The following is a 22,455-nucleotide window of genomic DNA, read 5'->3' as shown; positions in this document are numbered from 1 at the left end:
CTTTCTGTATCGCTAGCTGCAGAAACAAGAAACACGCAATGAAGATCACACCCCTTAAAACCCGATACAAAAAAAGTCACGATAAAAAACAAACAGCTTTTTACACAATAAAATTAAACACCAGAAAATAATAATTAAAACAGAAATTCACTCTTGATCATTGCAATAAATAATTTCTAATTTATTCATCAATAAAAATAGCAGCATAAAATTGCACAATACATAAAAAAAACCCAGATAAAAGGATCAAACTGAGAAACAAAGACACGCAACTTACAGCATTATTGTATTAAGTACGCACACACAAACACATGCAGAGGCAATTGACACCAGCAACCCTGTGGGAGGGAAGAAGAGAGCAGGGGAATTAGGCAAAGACAACATTAGGGCCTCTCTGCCCCTTCTCTCCTCCTCTGTGATAAAGAGGCATCTTCAGAATGACAAATCCAAGCCGCATCTTCTCTTTCTCTGCCCAAAGGTGACTGTCCCGCCCTCGGCCAGCAGAGTGATCCTTCTGGAGAACATGAACTGCTTCTGGCCCATCATACAGGTCAAGATCAAGCGCTGTCAGCAGGTAGGACTGTGCCCTTTTTGCCGTCTCTTCGTGGGCCCTCCCTACGGGTGCTGCCTTGATTTCACTGGAAAGGTTTGTGTCATTCTCAGGGGGGCATTGACACTCGCGTGCGTGGCATCGAGGTGCTGGGTCCCAAGCCCACCTTCTGGCCCATCTTCAAGGAGCAGCTGTGCCGGCACACGTACCTCTTCTACACCACCAAGGCGCACACCTGGTGCCAGGAAATCTCGGAAGACCGGATGCAGCTGCTGCAGCTCTTCAACAGGTCTTGCCCTTTCCCTGGGGCCGCAGGTGGGGAGGGGCAGGGGTGTCCTGCGGGGCAGGGAGGGGTCTCCCTCTTGCGGTGGGAGGGGGTCCACATTCCCAGCCCTTCCCACGCTTACCCCAATACAGAGTTTCCCAAACTTGGGTCTCCAGCTGTTGATGGACTACAATTCCCATCGGTCCTGATCATACGTCCTGCTAGCTAGGGATGATGGGAGTTGTAGTCCAAAAACAGCTGGAGGGCCAAGTTTGGGAAACCCTGTCGGAAGATATCCATCCTGCTCCTCCCCACATTCATCTCAGTAATAATAATAATAATAATAATAATAATAATAATTATTATTTTATTATTCATACCCCACCCATCTGGCTAGGTTTCATGTTGTTCAAGCTCCTGCCCTGCTTTGCCCCGCACCCTGTGCAAGCATTGCTTCTCAGCCCATTTGTCCCTGACCTCCAAAGGCCTCCAAGCGTCGCCCAAGTCAGCGGCTGACCCTCCACCCCTTTGCCGTTTCAGGTTGAACAGTGCCTTGCGCCACGAGCAGGTCTTTGCCGACCGCTTCCTTCCCGACGACGAAGCTGCCCAGGCCCTGGGCAAGACCTGCTGGGAGGCTCTGATCAGCCCTTTGGTGCAGAGCATCACCACTCCAGGTACGGCATCTCCTTCCTGGCACAAGTCCTCAGCAGCCACACCCTCCCTCTCCTCCCCTCTCCCAGCAGCCCTCCCTGTTGACTCTTTCCTGCCCTTCAGATCCCAGCGGCATCAGCCCCCTTTCCTGGCTCCTGAGCCAATACCTGGAGAACCTGGAGGCTTCCCGGAGCAGCAAAAGTCGGGCGGCCATCTTCAACTCTCGCGTCCGGCGCCTGAGCCACCTGCTGGTGCACGTGGACTCCAGCAGCCCTGAGCCAGAGGAGCTCAAGCCCCCCGTGAAATCCAGTGAGTGTCTCCCTGCTTGGGCAGATGGGCAGCCCAGGAGGGGCAGGTCCCCTTTCCCAGTTGAAGGTGGGAAGGTCACCGCAGAGGAGCCTCTGGGAGCCAGGCAGACCTTGGCAGGAGCAAGAGTGTCTGTCGCGTCCGGGGCTGCAAGGGGGGTGGCATTGGAGGAAGAACCGGGGAGGGAGGAGAAGTGGGTGCCTGGGTGCTCCGGTCCCTGTGAATAACGCCGCACAACCCCACTTTGCAGACGGGAAGAACGGGAAGAACAAAGAGTCGAGCTCTGGAACTGTCAAGGCAGCTGTGAAGAAGCCCAGCAGCACCACTGGCATCACCCAGTGCTGGAAAGGGGTGGTCCAGCAGCAGGTAGGGGGAGCAGAGGAACAGGTGCGAATGGGGCGCCAAGGAGGGTGAGAATGCGGCCTAGCGACTCTCCATTGCTGCAAACAGATGTCTTCCTGGCCACGTCTTCCATAGCAGACCATTCACTAGTCCTGCTGCCTTGTTCTCACTGTGTCTGCATGCAGCTGCTTCCCTGCCTATTAAGGAGTTACTGGGAAGGAAGCCATGAGGAGAGATGAGGCTGCCGGACAGGACTCGCTGTGGATCAGCCTCTCCCAGGAAAGGGGGTTTCCTGGCTCCAAGCTCTACCTGGTGCTGCTGAATTAGGTGGGAGCCTCGTTCTGCCCCAGTTCCAGTCACATGCCCAGACTTCCCTGACGACTGACAGCCAATCAAAAGATGAGCTAAAGGGTGTTTAGTGCTACCCAGGACAGGCAACCAGCCAGGCATCCCTGCCCGCAGGCAGACTTCCAGGCAGGCCCCAGGGAGCCAGAGAAGGGTGTGTGGGTTGCTCTGACCCTGTTGTGCTCCTGCCGTCCCTCTGCCCAGGTGAAGCTGTTCCTGGAGTCCTCCTGGCAGGCCCCGGACTTTGTGGAGCGCTACTGCAACACCTACCTGCGCCTCCGCACCGCCATGGAGGAGCTCTTTGGGCAGCAGATGTCCTTCATGCTGGCCCTGTGCCACGGCTTCTCTGGGGGTCTGCTGCAGCTCTCCTTCCTGACAGCCATGCACGTGAGTAAGGGCGGGAGGGTGGGGGGCACGGCCTAGTCACGGGGGAGCTCATTTGCAAGGAGCAGAACTTTCCCTCTGACCCCCCCCCCCTGTCTCTGCAGGCAGCCTGGCCCTGCCCCTTGCAGTTCCAGGGATGTCAAATGTGGCCTCATCTCAGAGCCTGCCTGGCTCCCCTGGCCTGATCACAGAGCAGCCAGCCTCCCCTTCTGGGATCTTCCCCAGATGCCTTGTCCATCCCCTTCCCTGGAGGCGTTGCTGCTGGTTTGGAGGGAGGAATCCCCTCCGCCCCCCTCGCCTCCCCCTCCCTTCATGGAAGCTCCACCTGCTTCTTCTCCCGGCTTCAACTGGTGCCTCTTGCTCTGTGGCCAACAGGTGAGTGAGCAGTTTGCCCGCTACATCGACCGGTGGATCCAGGAGAGCTGGGCGGACTCTGGCAACGTGGAGACTTTGCGGCGCCTGCAGCAGAGCCTGGAGCCCGTCCTCTTCCTGGCAGGCCTGGAGTTGGCCAACACCTTCGAGCACTTCTACCGGTGAGGAGGCCTTCGTGGGGCAGATAGGCGGAATTGCATTGGGGAGGGGAGGGCCAGAGCTCGGGGGAGAGAGCAGCTGCTGTAAATGCAGAAGGCCTTGGGTTCAGTCTCCAGGAAGGAGGGAGATATTCCTGCCTGAAGCCCTGGAGCCACTGCCAGTCAGTGTGGACAGTGCTGAGCTGGAGGGACCAAGGGACCCGGCTCAGTCCAAGGCAGCTTCCCATATTCCCAAGGAGCTGCTTATCACGTTGTTCTGGGAGACGGCGCAGAGACTTCCGTAGGGAAGAAGGAATGGAGAGCGCCAGTTCAGCTGCTTCCTTCCTTCCTTCCTTCCTTCCTTCCTTCCTTCCTTGGGTCTCTTGTACGTGGGGCTGGCCCGCCCTGCAGGAGGGACGAGGGGGGTCTGGGCTGATGGGTGCCCTCTCTGCTTGCGCAGGTACTACCTGGGAGACCGGCTCCTGTCGCAGGGCAAGACGTGGCTGGAGTGTGCGGTGGTGGAGCACATTGGGCTCTGCTTCCCCAACCGCTTCCCCCAGCAGATGCTGAAGAACCTGAGTGAGCTGGAGGAGCAGCAGCAGCAGTTCCACCTCTTCCAGCTGGAGCAGCTTGACAAGCACCTGCTGGAACTCGACCAGGACGGGAACTGGGAGGCGGAGGAGGAGGAAGGAGAGGTGAGAGGCGAAGGAGGGGCCAGCAGGGCAGAGCCCCAGCCCTGTGGACCACGCAGGAGGTCCTCTGCCCCCAAGGCCTTTTCCTCCTCCGCTGACACTGCCTGGGGGGAGCCCCACTGCCTGCCAAAGCCACAGACCTCCTGTATTTCCCCAGATGGTGGAGGCGCAGCAGCTGTTCTCTCGGGAGGAAGAGGCCGAGGTGAAGGTGCTGGCGCTGTCTCCACGCTGCTGGACCATCTCCTCGTTCTGCTACCTGGAGGATCCTGCCCGGTTCTTCCCAGAATCCCTCAGTCAGCACCTGAGCAAGTTTGCTGACTTCTACACCCAGAGTGAGTGCCAGGCTGTTCTTGAGCCCAACGCAAGCAGCTCCTTCCTTGCAGGCCTCCCTGCCTCCCTCAGGCTGAGTTTCGGGGGGCAGGTGGACCCCTCTTTTACCCAAGACTCTGAACTTGGAAATAGGAACCATCAAACTTTCTATAAAGAAATGATACAAACCTTCACGGGGATCTGTGAGTCTTTAAACCATCCATTGAGAGAGGCAGCGTTAAGAGGTTCATAACCTTTGAGAAATCTGGCTAATCTACGGAACGTGGGATGAGACAATTTAAAAAAAAGAAGATTTGTGTTTTGTTCATGCTTCTCCAACCCCAGTATTGTGATCTCCTGTCCTTGAGCAGAGAGGCAGAGAGAGTGTTGCCCGTCTTGCAGCCGTATTTCTCCCTGACCGTTGCCCTTGTCTTTCTCAGGCCAGAGCCGCTTTGGGCTGGAGCACACCAAGCCGCGGCGCTTGCAGTGGACGTGGCTGGGCCACGCGGAGCTGGAGTACCAGGGCTGCCTCTTGCACGTCTCCACCCTGCAGATGTACATCCTCCTCTGCTTCAACACCGCCGAGGTCTGAGACTCCCTTCATCCCCACTTGCTTGCCATCAGCTGGGCACCTTCCGTGACTCATAGGATGGCCTGTGTTTGCGTAAAACATGGGTTGCCAGAGTGATGCCTGCTAGCACAGGTGTGCTCAAGAGAGGCCTTCCTCTGCTCCTCCACTCGCTGAAGTTTAGTTTGAGAGAAGCAATCTGCTTGGTTGCCAGGGTGTGGGTGTGTGTGTTGCACATGACACATCCTCCAGTTTGCAGATCTGCCCACAGGTCCTGAAATGTTGGCGACCCTGCCTTGAAACAGCCCCACTGCCTGAATTTTGCACAGTAGAGATTGAAAGCCCTACCGGATCCTCAGGCTTGGCTTAGCACCAAGCACAGTTCCTGTTTAACTAAGTCCAAATGTGCTCTGTTGGACAATGCTTAGCTTGCCTTCTGTCTGCTTCAGAAATTGCAAAACCTTCTCATGATTACCCCCACATCCTGTGATTCCTTCAGCGACTCCTGCTGTGTGGATTTGAGCCTGCACCCTGCAAATTTCCTATTTCCTGTGAGTGGCTGGGGCAACACAGCCAGATAGGCGGAGTATAAATAATAAAATTATTATTTTATATTTGCAAGTCCCCCCAATTCTTGAAGGAGGCACTAACTCAGCCTGCTTCCATCATTGCGGCAGGTGTTCAAGAATTCCTCTGAGGCTGTCTTCGCTTACCTCTGCTTTCTTTTCCCTTTTGACCCTAGGAGGTTTCTGTGGAAAGGCTCTTTCAAGCCACAGGGCTCTCCCCTGAGCTCCTCGATTGTGCGCTGAAACCTCTGACGACGAATGGGATCTTGACCCAGAGCCAGGGTAAATATGGAGATGGGATCTTGAGTTTTCCCAGTGAGGTGGGTGGGATCCTGACTTCCAGCTGCTTCCATGGAGCACTTGCTTTGCCCAAATCCTTTCGAAAACTACAGCCAAGGAGAGTTTCCCAAGCTAGGCCTCAAAAAGAGCCGGCTATACTGGAAATCTGAGAAGCTCTGCCACTCTGAAGTCCTTACGTCAGGGGTAGACAACTTAGTGCCTTCTAGGTGATCTGCACTACAGTTCTCACCAGCCCCTGCCAGCCTGGCTAAGGCATGCAGGAGGTGTAGTTCCCAACAGCTGGAAGGCGCAATCTTGACAATGCCTGCCCTATGTCTTTTGGCTCCAGGTATCTTGAGGCTGAGTGAGGAGACGCTGGCCCAAGCGCCCAGCCAGCGCCTGTGGCTGTTGCCCAAGCAGACCTACTTCGATGTGGAAGAGAACAAGGGCAGCGCTCTGGAGAGGAAGAGGAACACCATCTGCTGCCTCCTTCTCCAGATCCTGAAAGAGGAGAGAGAGCTGCACATCGACAGCCTGGTGTTCAGGGTATGAAATGCAGGGGTCTGGCCTTGTAGCGCAGTCCGGCTGGTAGCCAGTACCAGAGACTAACCCACTTTTTCTGCCTCTCCCAGGTGATAGATGCCTGCCAGAAACCGAAGCCGGGCTCAGCCCCAAAGTTCTCCAGCTTCTGCTGCAGCAGCGCTGACGTCCTGTCCTGCGTGCTCCACCTGCTAAACCAGGGCTCCATCCAGCGCCGGGAAGACCACCCACATCTCCTGCAGTGCGTCTCCACGGAGCCCCCCGCCCTGCCGGCACCAAGGAACCAGCCTCAAGTAGTCTTCCAGACCGTTGAGATAAAAAAAGCACCCACTGCACCCTGCCCAGAAAAGAGACAGGCGTTCTCTACATTTAGGTAGAACTGGCTGCTAGCCTGCCAACACAGCTGCCCAGAATGCTGCCTTCCTGTGTTTTCAAGGCAACAGCGAGGAGGGCGACGGGTGTTTTTGCTCCACAGCGGACTCCAACTCCTCCTAATAGATTGCAAGTTGCCTTTTCAGCAAAGAGCAAAGTGAGCTTCAGTAACGTTACGGGCTGCGGTGGGCAGAGCCGGCTCCCTCCTGCAAGGAGAAAGTAGAAAAGTTGCCGCAAGCAGCTGCTTCCAGAAGGTGGATGTTTTTTATTCGAGCCAAGGGTTTGCCACTGCCTAACTGCCGTAAGCCTCCCTGGCTAGCAGCCGGCCTGTTATTCGGTGCAATAGGATGCAACAAAGACTGGTTGGTAAGCAACCACAGCCTTTCCTGAATGTCCAGAATCGCTTGGGGTTGGATAACCCAGGCAACTCGGGAAGCGTCTTCTCCAGATTGTATACCTGCCTTATTTCCCCCAGTGTCAAATTGCCATGCAAACATGGCCCAGTGGAAGGATTGCTCCCTTCCCCCTCACTGGGAATGTGATCTTTTGATTCATGTCTCTGGCCTTAGGGGAGGAGCATCGCCCATCCTTGCATGTTGGTTTGGCTGCTGGACAAAGCTAGCACCTCACTGAGCTGATACTCAGGCCACTTTGGGTCCGTTTTTCTTTTTTGTAATCCTCAAATCCAGGGCTAGCCAACATGGTGTCCTCTAGATGATGTTGGGACTACCCACTCCTGACAGCTGCAGCCAAGATAGCAAGTGGTCCGGGATTTTCAGGAGTTGTAGTCCATCGTCATCTAAAGTGCCTCCTGTTGGCTACATGTGCTCTGATTTCTTTAAGACATCCTTTCAGTCCATAAGACAGGACATCCGGCCTAGCCTTTGTGTAGGAATCTGGTGTATTTATTTTTATTTATTTTTAATTTTTAGTGTATTTTGTGTTCTCGTTTCATATTTTTGTGTTGTGAACTGCCCTGGGATCTTTGGACGAAGGGTGGTATGCAAATGTAATAAATAATCACAATAATGACTGAGCCGCTCGCATTCTAGCCTAACAGTGAGTGCCATTGGGCAGAGGCTGAAGAGTGAACGGCCAGCATCTTTCCCTTTGCAACGATGAATCAGCCTTTGATGGGTACTGAAGCCCTTGCCAATGGCCAGACCTGGCCTGGGGTGGTCACTGTGAACCACGGTGCAGTAAATTAGCTGCTAGGGCTAGCTGTTTAATTTTAAAACGAGACCTAGAAGTTTGTACTCTCAGATGTAGCTTGTGAGCAAGTTCGTTTACATAACAAGTGCACACAATTTGTGTAGTAGCTATAATGTCCACAGCCCCAGTAGGTAGTATGTGTATTTGTAGAGGTCTATAGGGACCTATAGCTGTCACTGAAGGAAGGGATGGTTGGAGACACCCAGTTTTAAACATTACACATTGAAATGGCATGTGGGGATGGGCCATGTGGCCTTTGACCTTCTGTTAAGACTCCGGCCTTCCTCAGCTCCAGCCAGCATGACCGGGGGTCAGAAATAAACAGGATCTGTCATCTTCCCAAAATCAGGTACATGAGGTGCTGGGCTTTGGGAAGGCAACATGACGGCCAGGACAGGGTTCCAGAGTCCTCACACCTCCTCCCCAAAGCCTAGTTAGCACTTTCCCAGCTTTGGCAAGGAGGCGGGAGGGCTCTAGGATCCTGCCAGAGCTTCATGCCTCCATTCCAAAGCGCAGCACCTCGCTTACCTAATTTTTGGGAGGGCTGGGGGCTTATATTTTCACCTTGCTCCCCCCACCCCTCTCCCACACATCAGGGCAGTGTGCAGCCCACAGTTTCTGTGTCAAAGTACTCTGGGTGGTCCACTTGTTATGAAAAATTGGACTGCCCTGTTGGAGGGTCAAAAATGAGGTGCAAGACATCTCACTCACTGGTACTTCGGCATATTGTTTTACCTCTATGCTTTCTGTTGCCTCGTTCAATGCAATGGCCAGCTGCTTTGTCATTTCATTCCCTTCTGATCCATGGCCTGGTTTCCTAAAACTATAATGGGTCCAGCAGTATAACATTAGCATGAACCGAGTTACTGTCTTTCTTGAAAGCAGCTGAATTCAGGTGGTGTGGTGTGTTTGGTAAAAACGAGATTGGATGCCTGGGTTGATGGACTTTAGCTTACAACAAGGAAGGAAGCTAGTGGCACTCAGCACCTGAAAGGCAGTCTGAGCATTGCCATTACATAGGTGCCCACACCGTAGCTGTCTTGCCTTCATGCAGCTGGACTCCTCAACCAGTTAAGCACAAGCAACTTTGCACAAGTGTTTTAGCCATCTTTACACACCCATTCTCTCTACCCACCTTTTTTTTTTACTACCCTCCCATTGCCAAAGATTTCAGCAGATTACTACAGGATGTGGAACAAAGAAGTACCGGTTCTTTAGACAAGGAAAAACTAACTATCACAATACAGTGGTACCTCGGGTTAAGTACTTAATTTGTTCTGGAGGTCTGTTCTTAACCTGAAACTGTTCTTAACCCGAAGCACCACTTTAGCTAATGGGGGCCTCTTGCTGCCGCTGCGTTGCCGGAGCACAATTTCTGTTCTCATCCTGAAGCAAAGTTTTTAACCCGAGGTACTATTTCTGGGTTAGCGGAGTCTGTAACCTGAAGCGTATGTAACCTGAAGCATATGTAACCTGAGGTACCACTGTACTTTATACTCTCAGGCTGAATTTCTTTGGAAAGCAAATTTTCAACTGCTTAGGGACAGGTGAAACTGTGGAAGCCAATGCAGAGGCTTCTGGAGCTGGCTTGCACCCACACTGCGCCTTTTCTCCCCAAGATCAGCATGCTGGTAGACAGCGCCTGACTGTGCAGACTGGGGGTCAGGTTTAACAGGAGGCAGGAGGGGCTGCCACTAGTACAAGAGGGACATTGATCCAAAGGCCTAGAGTGCCTCTCCTCTCAGAAGTATGCATGTGTGGCATGCTTTTGTTTCTAACCTGGTAACAGGTAAGTCTGAGATACCGGAAAGTGGTTTTCATTGCTGGCCTGCTACCTTTGACACCAAAAGATCAATCCGTTATGAAGATCTGAACGGGGAAACATTTGGCGATATGGGTGACGAAGTGCACGATGGTTGGAATCCAGATAGCTTTTAAAGAAGAGAGACAAGAAGGAAGAGTCTAGGAACAAGTCACCAACTTCTGACGTGCTGCAAAAGCTAGCCATAATTTCTGCTGCATAACATTCACACATCAGGGATCCCTGTTTAGACCCTGCATTTGAGAGCTAAAAAGCTGCTCTGGCCTCATGCAAGGAGCTTGCAGTAGCCTGGTGCCTTTGCATTAACTTTTTCTCAAAACCGGCAAGCTCTACAACCGCTTTTGAAGCCCCCCTCGTGTTTTCCTGCATGCATGGCAGTGGGAGAAGCCAGTGTTTTCAAAAACAGCAAGCCCAGGTTCCCCTTTTGCTCACAGAATTAGTCGCCATAGTTCTTTGACCTTTTACAAAACAAGCCCAAAATCCCAAGCCGACTCACAAATTGACCCGAAGCCTCGTCAGTCACAATGGTACCAGCATTAATTTATTAAAATTAATCCAGAAAGCAACCTTACATTAAGTTTAACAAAAATAGAATCTTGTAAAAAATGGGGTTAACCCACCATCCCTGCTCTCCTAACCTCGAGCAGCTGCGTCCGACGAGCGGGCGCAATACCACAGTTTAGGTCTCTTGAGTTCGGTAGGATACACTTTCAAGGCAGGGGAAGGTTGGTTTGGCAGTTCTAGTGACACAAGGAGCTCCAGGAAGGCAGGGAGGCCTGGGCCTTGGAGTCCACTTGGTTTTTGAGAAAAGGAGAGAGAAGGGAAGGGGTTGGGGGGGGGGCGCAGGCGGGTCTCGTCGGGGAAGAGGAGGGCAAAGAGGCACAAATAGCTGCCACGGGAAGGCTAGGCTCAGGACACCTTTGCTGCAGTGACTGGCTCTCTCGTTCTGGTGCTCGTGTTGGATTTTAGGATGTGTTCGTGTAGATCTCTGTGTCTGTGTCTCAGTCATTTTTAAAAGGAACTTGTTCTTCCTCGTACATCCTGTTCTGCAAGAGACCTGCCTCGCGAAGGTGCAACTCGGCCCGGCTTGCGGAGCTCAGGAGAGCGCTGCAGTGAGTGCAGTGGCCGTCAATGGAGTGCACGGCACGTGAGCTGGCGCTCCATCGCAAGACGGCGCCTTGGCCAGAAAGCCTTCCCGGGGGCACAGGCCGCAGGGGCCTCTGGCCTGCCCTCCCTCAGCTGTGTGAGCAATGGCTCCCCCTCTTGCTTCACCTACCTAGCAGGGCCCAGCAATGAGGCAATCAAAGCACACACTGTTTCACCACAGCTGCAGTACATCCGGCAAGAAGAGGGCCTTGCCCCACTGCAACTCTCTTTTTCTCTCGTCCTGCTTTCTCTGTACTCCCCGCCCCCCCCCCCAAGTAAAAGCCAGAACAGATCAGTTCGTGAAGAAGCCCCCTCGGCTTCCCCCTCCAGCCCCATACAAGCTGTGCTGCTTTAGCAAGGCCCTTTCCCCCTTCCTATTCCATTGGAATGGCACTCAGTTGAGTTTCTCCCGCCTTTTGCCCTGGAGGTCGGCCTACTGTGCTTTAAAGTGGCAAAGAACCAGCCGTTCTAGGATTCAGTCCCTTTGCTCTGCTGCACCAGAGCAATCCCGCCGTCTGCGGATCTGTATCGGGTACCAGAGGCAAGCGCTGCCCTGGGCTCGGGCACTCCTGTGCCACCTCCCCCCGACAAATGGGGGGAAGCAAACAACAACGCAGCACCTCCAGCCTTTTGTCTTGCCAACGTCTTGAACTACACAAAGCAGCTCGCACCTGGACCAGCTGCCTGCTGCAGAAACGAGTTGCCCCCGCCTTTCCTTTTTGCCATCTCTGTACCACTTGCTTTCTATACTCCCGTCTGGGCATCTTCTCAGGGCATGAGAAGCTGAGCAGTGCCAGGCCCACGTATTTTTTGGGAGAGACGGGGAAAGCTACTTTGTGTTAAAAGATGGCAAGGTACCCAAGATCCCAGGAGCCCTCTGTGCATTAGGGGCGGGCACTGCAGAGTGGCACTTGTGGGCAGAGGTCCAGCTTGCCCAGAATGCAATGGGGTGAGCCTGGCTGAGCAAACCCCCTTTCTTGCCCGCGGCAAGGCCTGGGAGGGAACAGAGTCCCAGCTGCCCCGAGCCGACGGCTGGTTGGGGAGCTGTGCAAGTTCCCCCCTGGCCTCTTTCATTCCTGGAACAAGGAAGACTGGCCCAACGGCCGAGTCTTCAAGAGTTCAGGCTGAGAAAGCTCTGTGAATGCGTGCAGGTGTGTGTGTGTGCCTTCCTTCCGTTTCCTAGGACCAAGTTCACGTTAAAAACTAAAACGAAAACAAAAAAGAAACCTCATGGGTGAGACGTAAAGCAAATCGGGATGCTCCTTGCACAGAACAAATGGAGCCAAAGAGAGCCCTGGCCGGATCAGGGCTCCAGCCCTGGGCCATCAGGCAGTCCAGTCCAGTCAGTCATCTTCGGCAGAAGCAAGGAGCTCGATTGTCCCTCCTCTGTTCAGCACGGCAGAGCCCAAGTCCTCCCCGAGGCTGTTGCCCCGGGCTGCTTCCTTTCCTTTATCCTCACGCGCTCTTTGTGTAGCCGAAGATGCCGATGGGGAAATGCTTGACGTGGGTTGGCCACTGTGCGGCCAGCTGGAAAAACTTCACATCGTTCCACTCGATGCCGTCAATACAAACTGCGGGAAGGGAGGCAAAAGAGAGGAAGCACATTGAGGCCAGGAGCAGGGAAGGGGGTGGAAGCAAGCGTTCAGAAGAGAAGCTGAACTGGGGCTTCCGGGGAAGAGCGAGACATGAGGAAAAGACAGTCGTGTGTGCCGGGGGTGGAGGAGGAAAGGCCATTCAAGTTAAGCCCAGAGGTTGCTAACTTAGGGCTTGCAGACACCACAGTGTAACAGATTGGTGGAGAATTCAGGCAATAATCCCGCAGCCTGAATTGTGCCCGCATTCTCCACTAACCTTCTTAGTGGTCCTAGGACCCATGTACCTACGGGACCGCCCCGCGGAGGACCTTAAGGTCCACAAATAACAACACTTTGGAGGTCCCGAGCCTCAAGGAGTTTAGATTGGTTTCATCTAGGGCCAGGACCTTTTCAGCACTGGCCCTGACGTAGTGGAACGCTCTGTCAGAAGAGACTAGGGCCCTGTGGGTTTTGACATCTTTCTGCAGGGCTTGCAAGACAGAGCTGTTCTGCCTGGCCTTTGGTTTGGACTCGCTCTGACCCTTATGTTTCCCTCCCCTTATGGTCTTGATCTATTGGCTATTTTAAAATGAGGCTCCATTTTAAATGGCATTTTAACCTGTATTTTAAATAGGTCCTCCCCCCCCCCCCTTTCCCCCCTATTATGTTTTTACTGTGATGTTATTGGTGTTAGCTGCCCTGAGCCCGGCTCTGGCTGGGGAGGGTGCGGTATAAATAAAAATATTATTATTATTATTACTAATATAGTAACTTTCACCGTGGTGCCTCTGGAGGTCTTTTTCTGTGCCCCCAGGATGATCCATTAAGCCCCAGATTCCCATCTTCTACTTAAAAAGAGAGTAAAAAGTGTTTTTTAGGATGTGCAATATGAAGCCAAATGCACACACCATTCTGCCTATTGTTTGTGAGAAATTTGCTTGCTCTTTCCGTGCTGTACTTGTGCCTCCTTGCTGCCCTTGGAAAAGTCTTGCACATGTCTAGGTGTGTGAGAGAGGAAGAGATGCACATGTGGTCTGCGTGTGAGAGAGACGCAAAGAAGTATGAGTGAATGTGTGGTCTGTGAGAGAGAGGGAGAAATGAGTGAGTGTGGACTGTGTGGTGAGGGTGAGTGTGGTATGGCCTTCTTGGTAGTGGCACCTTCCCTGTGGAACGCCCTCCTCTCAGATGTCAAGGAGATGAGCAACTATATAACTTTTAGAAGACATCTGAAGGCAGTACTGTATAGGGAAGCTTTTTAATGTGTTTTTAAGTACAGTGGTACCTCGGTTTGCGAACATAATCCGTTCCGGAAGTCCGTTCTTGAACCGAAACCATTCTTAAACTGAGGCGCGCTTTCCCTAATGAAGCCTCCCACCACCGGTGCCCTTTCACCGTTCGGATTCCATTCTGAGACCGAGGTAAAGTTCGCAAACCGGGACACTCTGTTTTTGTGGAGTTCGTAAAGCGAATAGTTTGTAAACAGGGCTGTTCTTAAACCTAGATACCACTGAATGTTGGAAGCCGTCCAGAGTGAACCCAGTCAGATGGGAGGGGTACAAATAATAAATTATTATTATTATAATTTATAATAAATTATTACCTAGTAGATTTTCCCTGGTACTGGGGGGAAGCTCCCCTTTTTTAAAAACATCAACAGCATCTTTGTGTGAAGTCGTTATTGTGTGATCTCCACAATCAGTACCAGGTTGGTAGGTGAGGGCTGGAAGAAACAATGACTGTACTCTCTTCTCTCTCTCGTTCTGTCATATGCCACACACCCCACAGCAGCCATTTTGTGACTGGTGCCCACAGCACTTCCTCGACATTCAAAATGTGCCTGCTGGTCCAAATAAGTTGGCAAACACCCTGTTGTAGAGTGCTGGCGGAGCCCCGAGGCAAACCGAGCTCTGGCTAGGGCCATTCAGAAAAGGACAACAGCTCAGCCGCCATAGAAAAAGCCCACTCACCACGGAGCATGGTGTTTTGGTGCTTGGCTGTGCAGATCAGGCGTGTGATCCCCTCAATTACTTGACTCTTCGGTTCCAAGTCCTTCTCTTTGTTTTTCTTAGTCAGGAACATGACTGCCAAAAGATAACCATTCGAGATTCAACAGATGTCCACACAGTGAAATCCAACCTTGAGCAAGCACTGGAGAAGTTCCATGCCCCTTTCCACAGCGCAAAGAGTCTGCCCATAAGGATTAGAAGAACAGTTCCCAAACTTCCCCCCCTGCCCCACAGACCACTTGAAAATTGCTGGGGGTTTTGCCAGCCCACTCACCAATTTTTCGGCCTGAGGCGGCAGTTATGATGCGTTATGATTCTCAGTTGTGTTTTCACTGCTTCTTTTGTTTCTTACACATTGCATTTCATTGTATTACATTTTGAATTGTGTTAAATTTGAATTGTAGTAAAATGAAGTGCAATGTAAGAAATAAGAAAAGCAATTACAAGGCAATTAAAACGTAATATGCATTGTGTGGAACGTTCCGTTTCCCGTCTTCAACCACAAATCCATTGGCACATCTTGGCCCACCTAAACGGGATCGTTGGTAATTCAGGGACCAATGTTTGGAGTAGAAGACTCTTTGGCCAGTAGGAAACCAATCAATGTCAATAGTAAAATAATAGCAACAAATAAACCAGCAGGCTGATCTGGTATAGGCAGATAACAAAGAGCTGTGATGCTTCTGGGGAAGATTACCTTTCTTATTCTTCTCCTTGGTGACCACCGTCATGGCCATGGTGTTGGGGGCGGTCAACTCCCCAGGGCCAGGGATGCGGCTGACCTGAAGGGAGCGGAAATTGCTCTTCAGGGTGTTTTTGATGCCCGTCTCCCGCTTCTCGGCCTCTTTCCTCTTCTCTGGACCCTGCGCTGTCCAGTAATCGACCTGCAGGCCCATCACCTCCACGCCAGGACTCAGGTTGCTGGGAGGAAGAAACAGAAGCTGCAACCAAAATGGACCCTGAGCCAAGCCAGGCGAAGAGCAGAACCACATGGCACAGCTCAGGCCGGACTGTACCACCCCAGGTTCTGAGGGGGACAGAGGCGGAAGCGCACCACTTACCCAGCTCCCGAGAGCCCGCTGCTGACTGATGGGGAGGGCGGAGGGGTACCCACCACCTCCTTGGTATAGGGGACGCCTCCGCCAGACGGAGATGACGAGCTGAGCAGCGAAGTGGTGCAGATGGTCACATCGTCAGAATCAACTAAGGAAAGGGGGGAAATGGCCATATTATACCAGGGAGATGGTGGCTGATTTTAGGACCCAGGTGGCATTTTAACATCCATCCAATTCAGGGTGCTTCCAGATGACCTGTTTCTTGAGTACAAATTTTGGGGGGAGCTTAGACGACTGTCTTAGATGTTTACTACGGCCTCGGTCCAGTATATCTGAAGGAGCGTCTCCACCCCCATCATTCTACCCGGACAATGATCCAGCACCAAGGGCCTTCTGGTGGATCCCTCACTGAGAGAAGCCAAGTTACAGGGAACCAGGCAGAGGGCCTTCTGGGCAATGACACCCTCCCTGTGGAACGCCCTCTCACCAGATGTCAAAGAGAAAAACAACTACCAGACTTTTAGAAGACATCTGAAGGCAGCCCTATTTAGGGAAGCTTTTAATGTTTGATGCATTACTGTATTTTAATATTTTGTTGGAAGCCGCCCAGAGTGGCTGTGGAAACCTAGCCAGATGGGCGGGGTATAAATATTAAACTTTATTATTATTATTATTATTATTATTATTATTATTATTATTATTTGTTCTGCTTTGTCTGCAGGAAGGTTAGGTGATGTTGCATCAATCAAATGCTGCTCCACCCTTCCCAGTGCCTTCCCCCATCGTTCGTCTTCTTGCAAAAAAGTCTCGATTCTGCAGGATGTGTTTCTATTGCACAATAACAACCTTACAGCCTGCACAATCTTAATTTTCTGATCTGTGACTGAATCCCGCCTGGAAATAGTGACACCTGGAAGCGCCCTCATTCATTGTGTGTTTTACATCTTTTATATAATCTGCTCTCCCAAAGCTGGGATTTACAGCCTTGCACCAAAAACACCTTGGGGAGCATACTGTTGCTAGACACAGCTTAGCCTAGTCAGTAATATAATAATAATAATAATAATAATAATAATAATAATAATAATAATAATTGTATCCTGCCCATCTGACTGGGTTGCCCCATCCACTCTGGGCAGCTTCCAACAGATAGAAGACAATAAAACACCAAACATTAAAAGATCCAGTTATTACATAAGACCATAAGAGCCAATGATCCATCTAGTCTAGCATCCTGTTCTCACAGTAGCCACCCAGATAGATGCCCATGGGGCACCCATAAGCGAGATATGACCACAGGAGTCCTCTCCCCTCCTGCAGTATCCAGAGCCCACCAGCAAACTGGAGGAGGATCATCCTTGCAAGATGCAGGCAAGGTGGAAGACCAGAGCCAGGCTGTCTTGGCCGTAGCCTCCGGGCGCCTGGCTCAGTGCCTTCTTCTCACCTGAGGTGTTGAAGGACTGCTCCACAAGGCCCACCTTCACCACCTGCCAGGGAACAAGTAGAAAAGCCTCAGTCAGTACCCAAAGACTTGCCGAGAGCCAACTTTCCATGGCAAGGAACGGCTAACACGGCAGGGGATGATGGGAGTTGTAGTCCCAAATGTCTGGGAGGTGCCAGATTGGCAAAGGCTGAACCAACACCTCACATGACAGTGTCTGTGGCTTCCTGCCAAACTACCTCCTCCCTTGCAGACCACCTTGGAAAAGGTGAAAGGAAGAAGAAGAAGAAGAAGAAGAAGAAGAAGAAGAAGAAGAAGAAGAGGAGGAGGAGGAGGAGGAGGAGGAGGAGTTTGGATTTGATATCCCGCTTTATCACTACCCGAAGGAGTCTCAAAGTGGCTCACATTCTCCTTTCCCTTCCTCCCCCACAACAAACACTCTGTGAGGTGAGTGAGGCTGAGAGACTTCAGAGAAGTGTGACTGGCCCAAGGTCACCCAGCAGCTGCATGTGGAGGAGCGGAGAAGCGAACCCGGTTCACCAGATTACGAGCCCACTGCTCTTAACCACTACACCACACTGGCTCTCTTAACATTAATTTGCAAGGCAAGTTATATGGATGTTGTCAAGGAGAAGGAGAAGGGCAAGGGCTTTTCTGAGTGGTCTAGTGGCCCCCCAACAACAGCACTCACCCCGACAAACGGCACAAACTTCTGGCAGGAATCCTCGTCAGGGCTGTGAAATGGAGCAGAGGCAATTAAAAGCTGCAAACCCGCCCCCCCTCCTGGAAAGAATCCTCGGCCTGGAAAGGCAACTGCGGAGAAGGGGGTAGCTCATGCAGCCAGCAGGACCTCCAATCATCCTTTGCTGCCGAGGGACATGGCCCCCACCCCACCCCGCGCTTCATCCAGGCTATTTTGTCCCTGTCCTTGTTGACGTGTCTCGTCAGTGCGCAGCCTCCCCCCCCCCGCCCCACCCCCAGCCAGCAAAGAGTTATAAACAAGCAGCCGTTCTGAGAGAGCCAAAGCGATGTCGTCTCATCTTTAGGATGGGACGGGGGGCGAGGGAAGCAGGACAGACTCCTCTGCCTTAGGCAGCAAAGCAACCCCACCCCCGGCCACCCCAAATGCTGAGCACAGGATCACACGGCGTAGGGAAGGTTGCAGGAGGGAAGGAATAAGACGAGGAGCACAGGGACGGATGCGCTTAAGAGGCTCAGGAGGAAGGGGGGACTTTTCCTTCCCTCCCCAACATGCAACCAGGAACAGGCAGCAGCCCTTGTCTCACACAAGGCAGAAGACAGGGATCGGGAGAAAGGAGTCAGCTCTGTTCCTGGACAAAGAGGAGACGGACAGACAGTGGGGAAGAAGGGCGACACTGCAGCAAGCCACAGTTCCAATACCTGATATAAAAATCAAAATAGAGGCTTCTTTTCCTTGAATGCCAAAACAAACAAGAAACAAAAAAGACCAAGAAGAGGGAGAGGCGTAAAGAACTGCTGGAACGTAAGCGGTCACTAGATGACGGGCGCCGGGAGGTGACACAAACACACACCCAGAAGTGGTGTCCGTCTGAATGGCGGCTTTGGGGAGGAGAGGGGTCCAGAAGCTCCACTTTGCAGAGCTCCAGGTTCTGAGCTTGTGAACGGAGTCAGAAGCAGGGCAAGGGGGATGTCTCCCTGAAGACACACCTGTTTGCCTTGGGACACCTGTGATGTTTGTGTTTTGGTTGCCCACCCTATTTATAGGATCATAGAACTGAAGGGCGAAGGGAACTGGTCCGACCCCCTGCAAAGCAGGAATCTCAACATGGCGGATGATGGAGACAAAGGAATGCAACCGTTGGGCTAGAAAATGGCCCCCACCCCCTGGGTTTATGCCTTGCCCTTCGCTGGTATCAGTACAGATAAGGGGTGGCCTATACGACTGTGCAACAGGAAGCAAACCCAATAGTAAACCAACAGCTATCCCTGTGATTGCCATCTGTTTCGATTGTTTTTAATGCTCCACTTGGCAGCCACACTGAGCCTGCCGGTGATTAAATGAATTTAACCATAACCATAATAAAAATGTAGGTATTGTCATTTGGCTCCAGATCTTTTTTTGGGAGGGGGGACTGGGACATCACCCTGGCTTTTCAGGTGCATGTTTTTAGGACCCACCTTTCTGTATGATTGTAAGTTGCTTTGAAGTGTTTTTCACATGTTTTAATACTGCTAACCCACCCTAGGATCTTAGGATGGAGGGTGGCTAATTTCATCCTCATCACCGCCACCATCACCATCCTCATCCCCCACCCCTCGTTAAAGACCCACATCCTTCTGACCCCAGCCCATTTGCCTGCGCCCTCTTCTCCCTGGGTCCAGTGACCCCAAAGAAGAGGGAGGCTCTTGCTTAGTTAGAGGGAAGAGGGAGGGCCAGGGTGGGGGTGGGGTGGGTCTCCTGCAGAGGGGCTGAAAAGAGGTGTGGAGGGGAGACAGCTGCATAAAGAGAAAGGAAGGCAAAACTTGATTGGCCAGCCCAAAACATCTGCAGAGAATCAGACTGGGAAAGACTGTCTTCATACCTGCTGGCGAACCATCTTTATTTACAGAATCATTCCATTCCATCCAGTAGCCTAAACGGAATTGATTGGGATGGTTCTGTAAAACCTGGCACTGGACTACTGGCTGGGCACCAGACTGACGGAGGCTGCTGTCAGTACACATAATGTCTTACAGCACCAGAGGGGTTCTGCCTCTCTTCCATCCTTGGCCAACGGCCCCTTGCTGAGGCACAGGCAGAGACTGAGCTGGGCCCACTCCTGGCGCCAGGCCTGGCAGGCACTGTTGGGTTTTGTTGGGAGCTGCCCAGAGAGGCTGGGGCAACCCAGCCAGATGGGCGGCATATAAATAACAAAATTATCATCATCATCATCATTATTATTAATAATAATATTGGGTTTGTTTGGTTTTTTTATGACACAGTCTTACTCAGATGCCCTGCACTCTCCTGTGTAGATGACAACAGCACGCCCAGAGTCCTCTTCACCTGATCTTGGGATTTAGTAGGCTGATGCTGATACCACAGTTTTCATGCTTTTGAAGAGCATTTTCTGTATCTAACACACATGGCTTCTGGAATACCCACCCTCACCCCCACCCCGGATAAATTGCCCTAAAGCTGCTACACTTTGCAGTGGGTTCCAGAATACGTACTCTGCTCGACGCCAGCACTGCCCAACCTTGGATCCCCAGATGTTGTTCCCATCAGCTCCAGCCAGCATGGCCAACAGTCAGGGATGATGGGAGTTGGAGTCCAACTACAGGCTGAGGAAGGTGGATCTACCCTCTAACTGGGACTCTGGCTGAGGCTGATGGCATTTGAAGTCCTACAACGATGGAGGTTACCAGCTTGGCGAAGGACTGAAAACTACATGTAGGCTAGTTGCCAGTGGAGTAGTAAACCATCTATTTCAGAGGTCAGGAACCTGCGGCCTTCCTGATGTTGCTGGACCACAACTCACATTGCCTGGGACTGATGGGAATATGACACAGCTGCAAGGCCATTGGGCCCAGAGCTTTCAGGTCACCATGGATGAACTCTTCTTAAGTCGACTACTGCAGACTCTTCCCCGCCCTGCCCCAATGCAAAGCAATCTCTCGCCCCAGCCTCGGTTTTCCAACAGCGCCATTGAGCTGCACAACCACAAGCTTGCGCTAACTATGTGAAGCGCCTGGGCACATTGTGTGGCAGCCTGTGGGCAAGCTAGCTGCACACATGCGCTGCTGTGATGCATCGTTACACCTCCGGCATCCGCCGCTGCAGATGTCTGAAAAGGAACGTCAAAAGCCAAACCCTGCACAAAGCGAAGCTCTGCAGTCTGCACACAAAATACTGTGCCAAATTCTGCACGTGGTGGTAGCTGCAGTTGGCCACCCTTGCTGTAGAGCCTGTTTTGATGCCAAGAATGTGATCGCATCAAGGAAGCATCACCAAACAACTAATGAAGCGTAATGAAGTGTAAATGTTCCAGTACAGATCTACCACTAATGCACTATTATTGCATCAATGACATGTTGCCCACACCTGCAAAAAAACCCCAGCTCCATGAGCTTCATTGCCCATATTTTGCCAAGTCCAAGGTCTAACTTAAAGGTAAAGGTAAAGGGTCCAGTCGTGCCTGACTCTGGGGTTGCGGTGCTCATCTGGCTTTATTGGCCGAGGGAACCGGCGTACAGCTTCCGGGTCATGTGGCCAGCATGAATAAGCTGCTTCTGGCGAACCAGAGCAGTGCACGGAAACGGTGTTTACCTTCCCGCTGGAGTGGTACCTATTTATCTACTTGCACTTTGATGTGCTTTCGAACTGCTAGGTTGGCAGGAGCTGGGACAGAGGAACGGGAGCTCATCCCGTCGTGGGGATTCAAACCGCCGACCTTCTGATCGGCAAGTCCTAGGCTCTGTGGTTTAACCCACAGAGCCACCCGCATCCAAGGTCTAACTTAGTGGCAAGTAAAACTACTGTATGTGGCGAGTTGGAGGTGGAGATGCAGTGCTCAGAAGCCAATGCCCATTTTACTTCCACTTGAAGGCAATGCTCCAAGACTCTGAAATGAGTTTGAAGGACACCCCACCACCACCCCCGGTTTGAAGGATATGAAGTTCCCCTGTGCCCAAAACTCACAGGCTTCCCTGCCTGACTGGGGCATGGTGACACCCATCCCAGGACAAGTCCCAGCCCAAAGCAGAGCCCCTAACCCTGCAGAAGCTCCCGCGGGGAGTGCAGCAAGCCAGCCGTACGTACTGTGTGCCAGTCCCCGATGGCTGTAGGGGCAAGCAGAGAACAGCAGGGCTTGAAGTACCCCACACACCTGAACTGCGGGGGGAGGAAGCACAGAAACAGAACTTGCAATTCCCAAAAACCACTGACCGGGCCTGCCTTTCTCCTGGCACCTGGGAGAAGGTTTTCTTCTCCGCCCCATGACAGAAGAGCTGCCTGTTCCTTCTGCTCTCAACCCTACTGTGCTTCAGGAGCAGGTTCAGAGACACTGGAATCATAGAATCATAGAATCATAGAATCATAGAGTTGGAAGAGACCACAAGGGTCATCGAGTCCAACCCCCTGCCAAGCAGGAAACACCATCAGAGCACTGGAGACATCCAGGAGCCAGGGAAAAGCTGACAACAAAGAGTGGGACTCTACGTAGTTTCTGCACCACTGCCCAACCCAGCACACTAGCCCTTGGGAATCCAAGGGAAGCAATCATGGCCCATGATAGGACCCCGTGTGGTGTAGAAGGTGGGTCTAAGTAGCTCCTTCATTTGCCCATGGTGTGTGTGTGTTTGCTTGTGTGTATGAAAGGAAGATGGCCTCTTACCTCTTCTGCTTGTAGGTCAACATGGCCTCGGAAATGGGCAACTGGTGGGACACATTGGCGCCAGTGATGAATTGGACGACCCGACCGGGGACATCCACTGTGTCTGGAAGGAGGCGAGTGGAAGAGTTAGACGAAGCAGAACATCCTCAAGGAACAAGGCCCCT

General features: G+C 52.2%; 2 protein-coding genes across 7 annotated transcripts in view; one reads left to right on the top strand and one right to left on the bottom strand.

Moving 5' to 3' along the window:
• Positions 1 to 8,205, top strand: part of LOC310674095 (cullin-9-like) — a 33,375-nt gene extending 25,170 nt beyond the window's left edge. For all 3 annotated transcript variants that reach the window (XM_083432896.1, XM_083432897.1, XM_083432898.1), the window contains exons 18-30: positions 479 to 574; positions 664 to 839; positions 1,356 to 1,489; positions 1,590 to 1,775; positions 2,023 to 2,138; positions 2,664 to 2,846; positions 3,219 to 3,376; positions 3,813 to 4,047; positions 4,202 to 4,376; positions 4,794 to 4,939; positions 5,664 to 5,769; positions 6,116 to 6,312; positions 6,399 to 8,205. In XM_083432896.1, coding sequence (XP_083289022.1) covers positions 479 to 574; positions 664 to 839; positions 1,356 to 1,489; positions 1,590 to 1,775; positions 2,023 to 2,138; positions 2,664 to 2,846; positions 3,219 to 3,376; positions 3,813 to 4,047; positions 4,202 to 4,376; positions 4,794 to 4,939; positions 5,664 to 5,769; positions 6,116 to 6,312; positions 6,399 to 6,683 — 2,193 coding nt within the window. In that variant the 3' untranslated portion in view covers positions 6,684 to 8,205. The remainder of the gene's footprint in view (positions 1 to 478; positions 575 to 663; positions 840 to 1,355; positions 1,490 to 1,589; positions 1,776 to 2,022; positions 2,139 to 2,663; positions 2,847 to 3,218; positions 3,377 to 3,812; positions 4,048 to 4,201; positions 4,377 to 4,793; positions 4,940 to 5,663; positions 5,770 to 6,115; positions 6,313 to 6,398) is intronic.
• Positions 8,206 to 10,231: 2,026 nt separating this feature from the next.
• The window catches only part of LOC310674120 (phosphofurin acidic cluster sorting protein 2-like), a 168,534-nt gene continuing 156,310 nt past the window's right edge, over positions 10,232 to 22,455 (bottom strand). Inside the window, exons 18-26 of one of the 4 annotated variants that reach the window (XM_083433007.1) lie at positions 22,292 to 22,394; positions 21,718 to 21,789; positions 18,336 to 18,368; positions 17,626 to 17,668; positions 16,938 to 16,980; positions 15,500 to 15,641; positions 15,136 to 15,359; positions 14,400 to 14,513; positions 10,232 to 12,429 (exon numbers count right to left, since the gene is read on the bottom strand). In XM_083433007.1, coding sequence (XP_083289133.1) covers positions 12,314 to 12,429; positions 14,400 to 14,513; positions 15,136 to 15,359; positions 15,500 to 15,641; positions 16,938 to 16,980; positions 17,626 to 17,668; positions 18,336 to 18,368; positions 21,718 to 21,789; positions 22,292 to 22,394 — 890 coding nt within the window. In that variant the 3' untranslated portion in view covers positions 10,232 to 12,313. The remainder of the gene's footprint in view (positions 12,430 to 14,399; positions 14,514 to 15,135; positions 15,360 to 15,499; positions 15,642 to 16,937; positions 16,981 to 17,625; positions 17,669 to 18,335; positions 18,369 to 21,717; positions 21,790 to 22,291; positions 22,395 to 22,455) is intronic. The other 3 variants (XM_083433008.1, XM_083433009.1, XM_083433010.1) reach the window with 3 other exon arrangements.

Source organism: Podarcis tiliguerta (genome assembly GCF_965153285.1).
Source record: "Podarcis tiliguerta genome assembly, chromosome: 3".
Classification (NCBI taxonomy): domain Eukaryota; kingdom Metazoa; phylum Chordata; class Lepidosauria; order Squamata; family Lacertidae; genus Podarcis; species Podarcis tiliguerta.
Note: the sequence above shows the minus strand (reverse complement) of the source record. Positions and strands in the feature narration are given on the sequence as shown.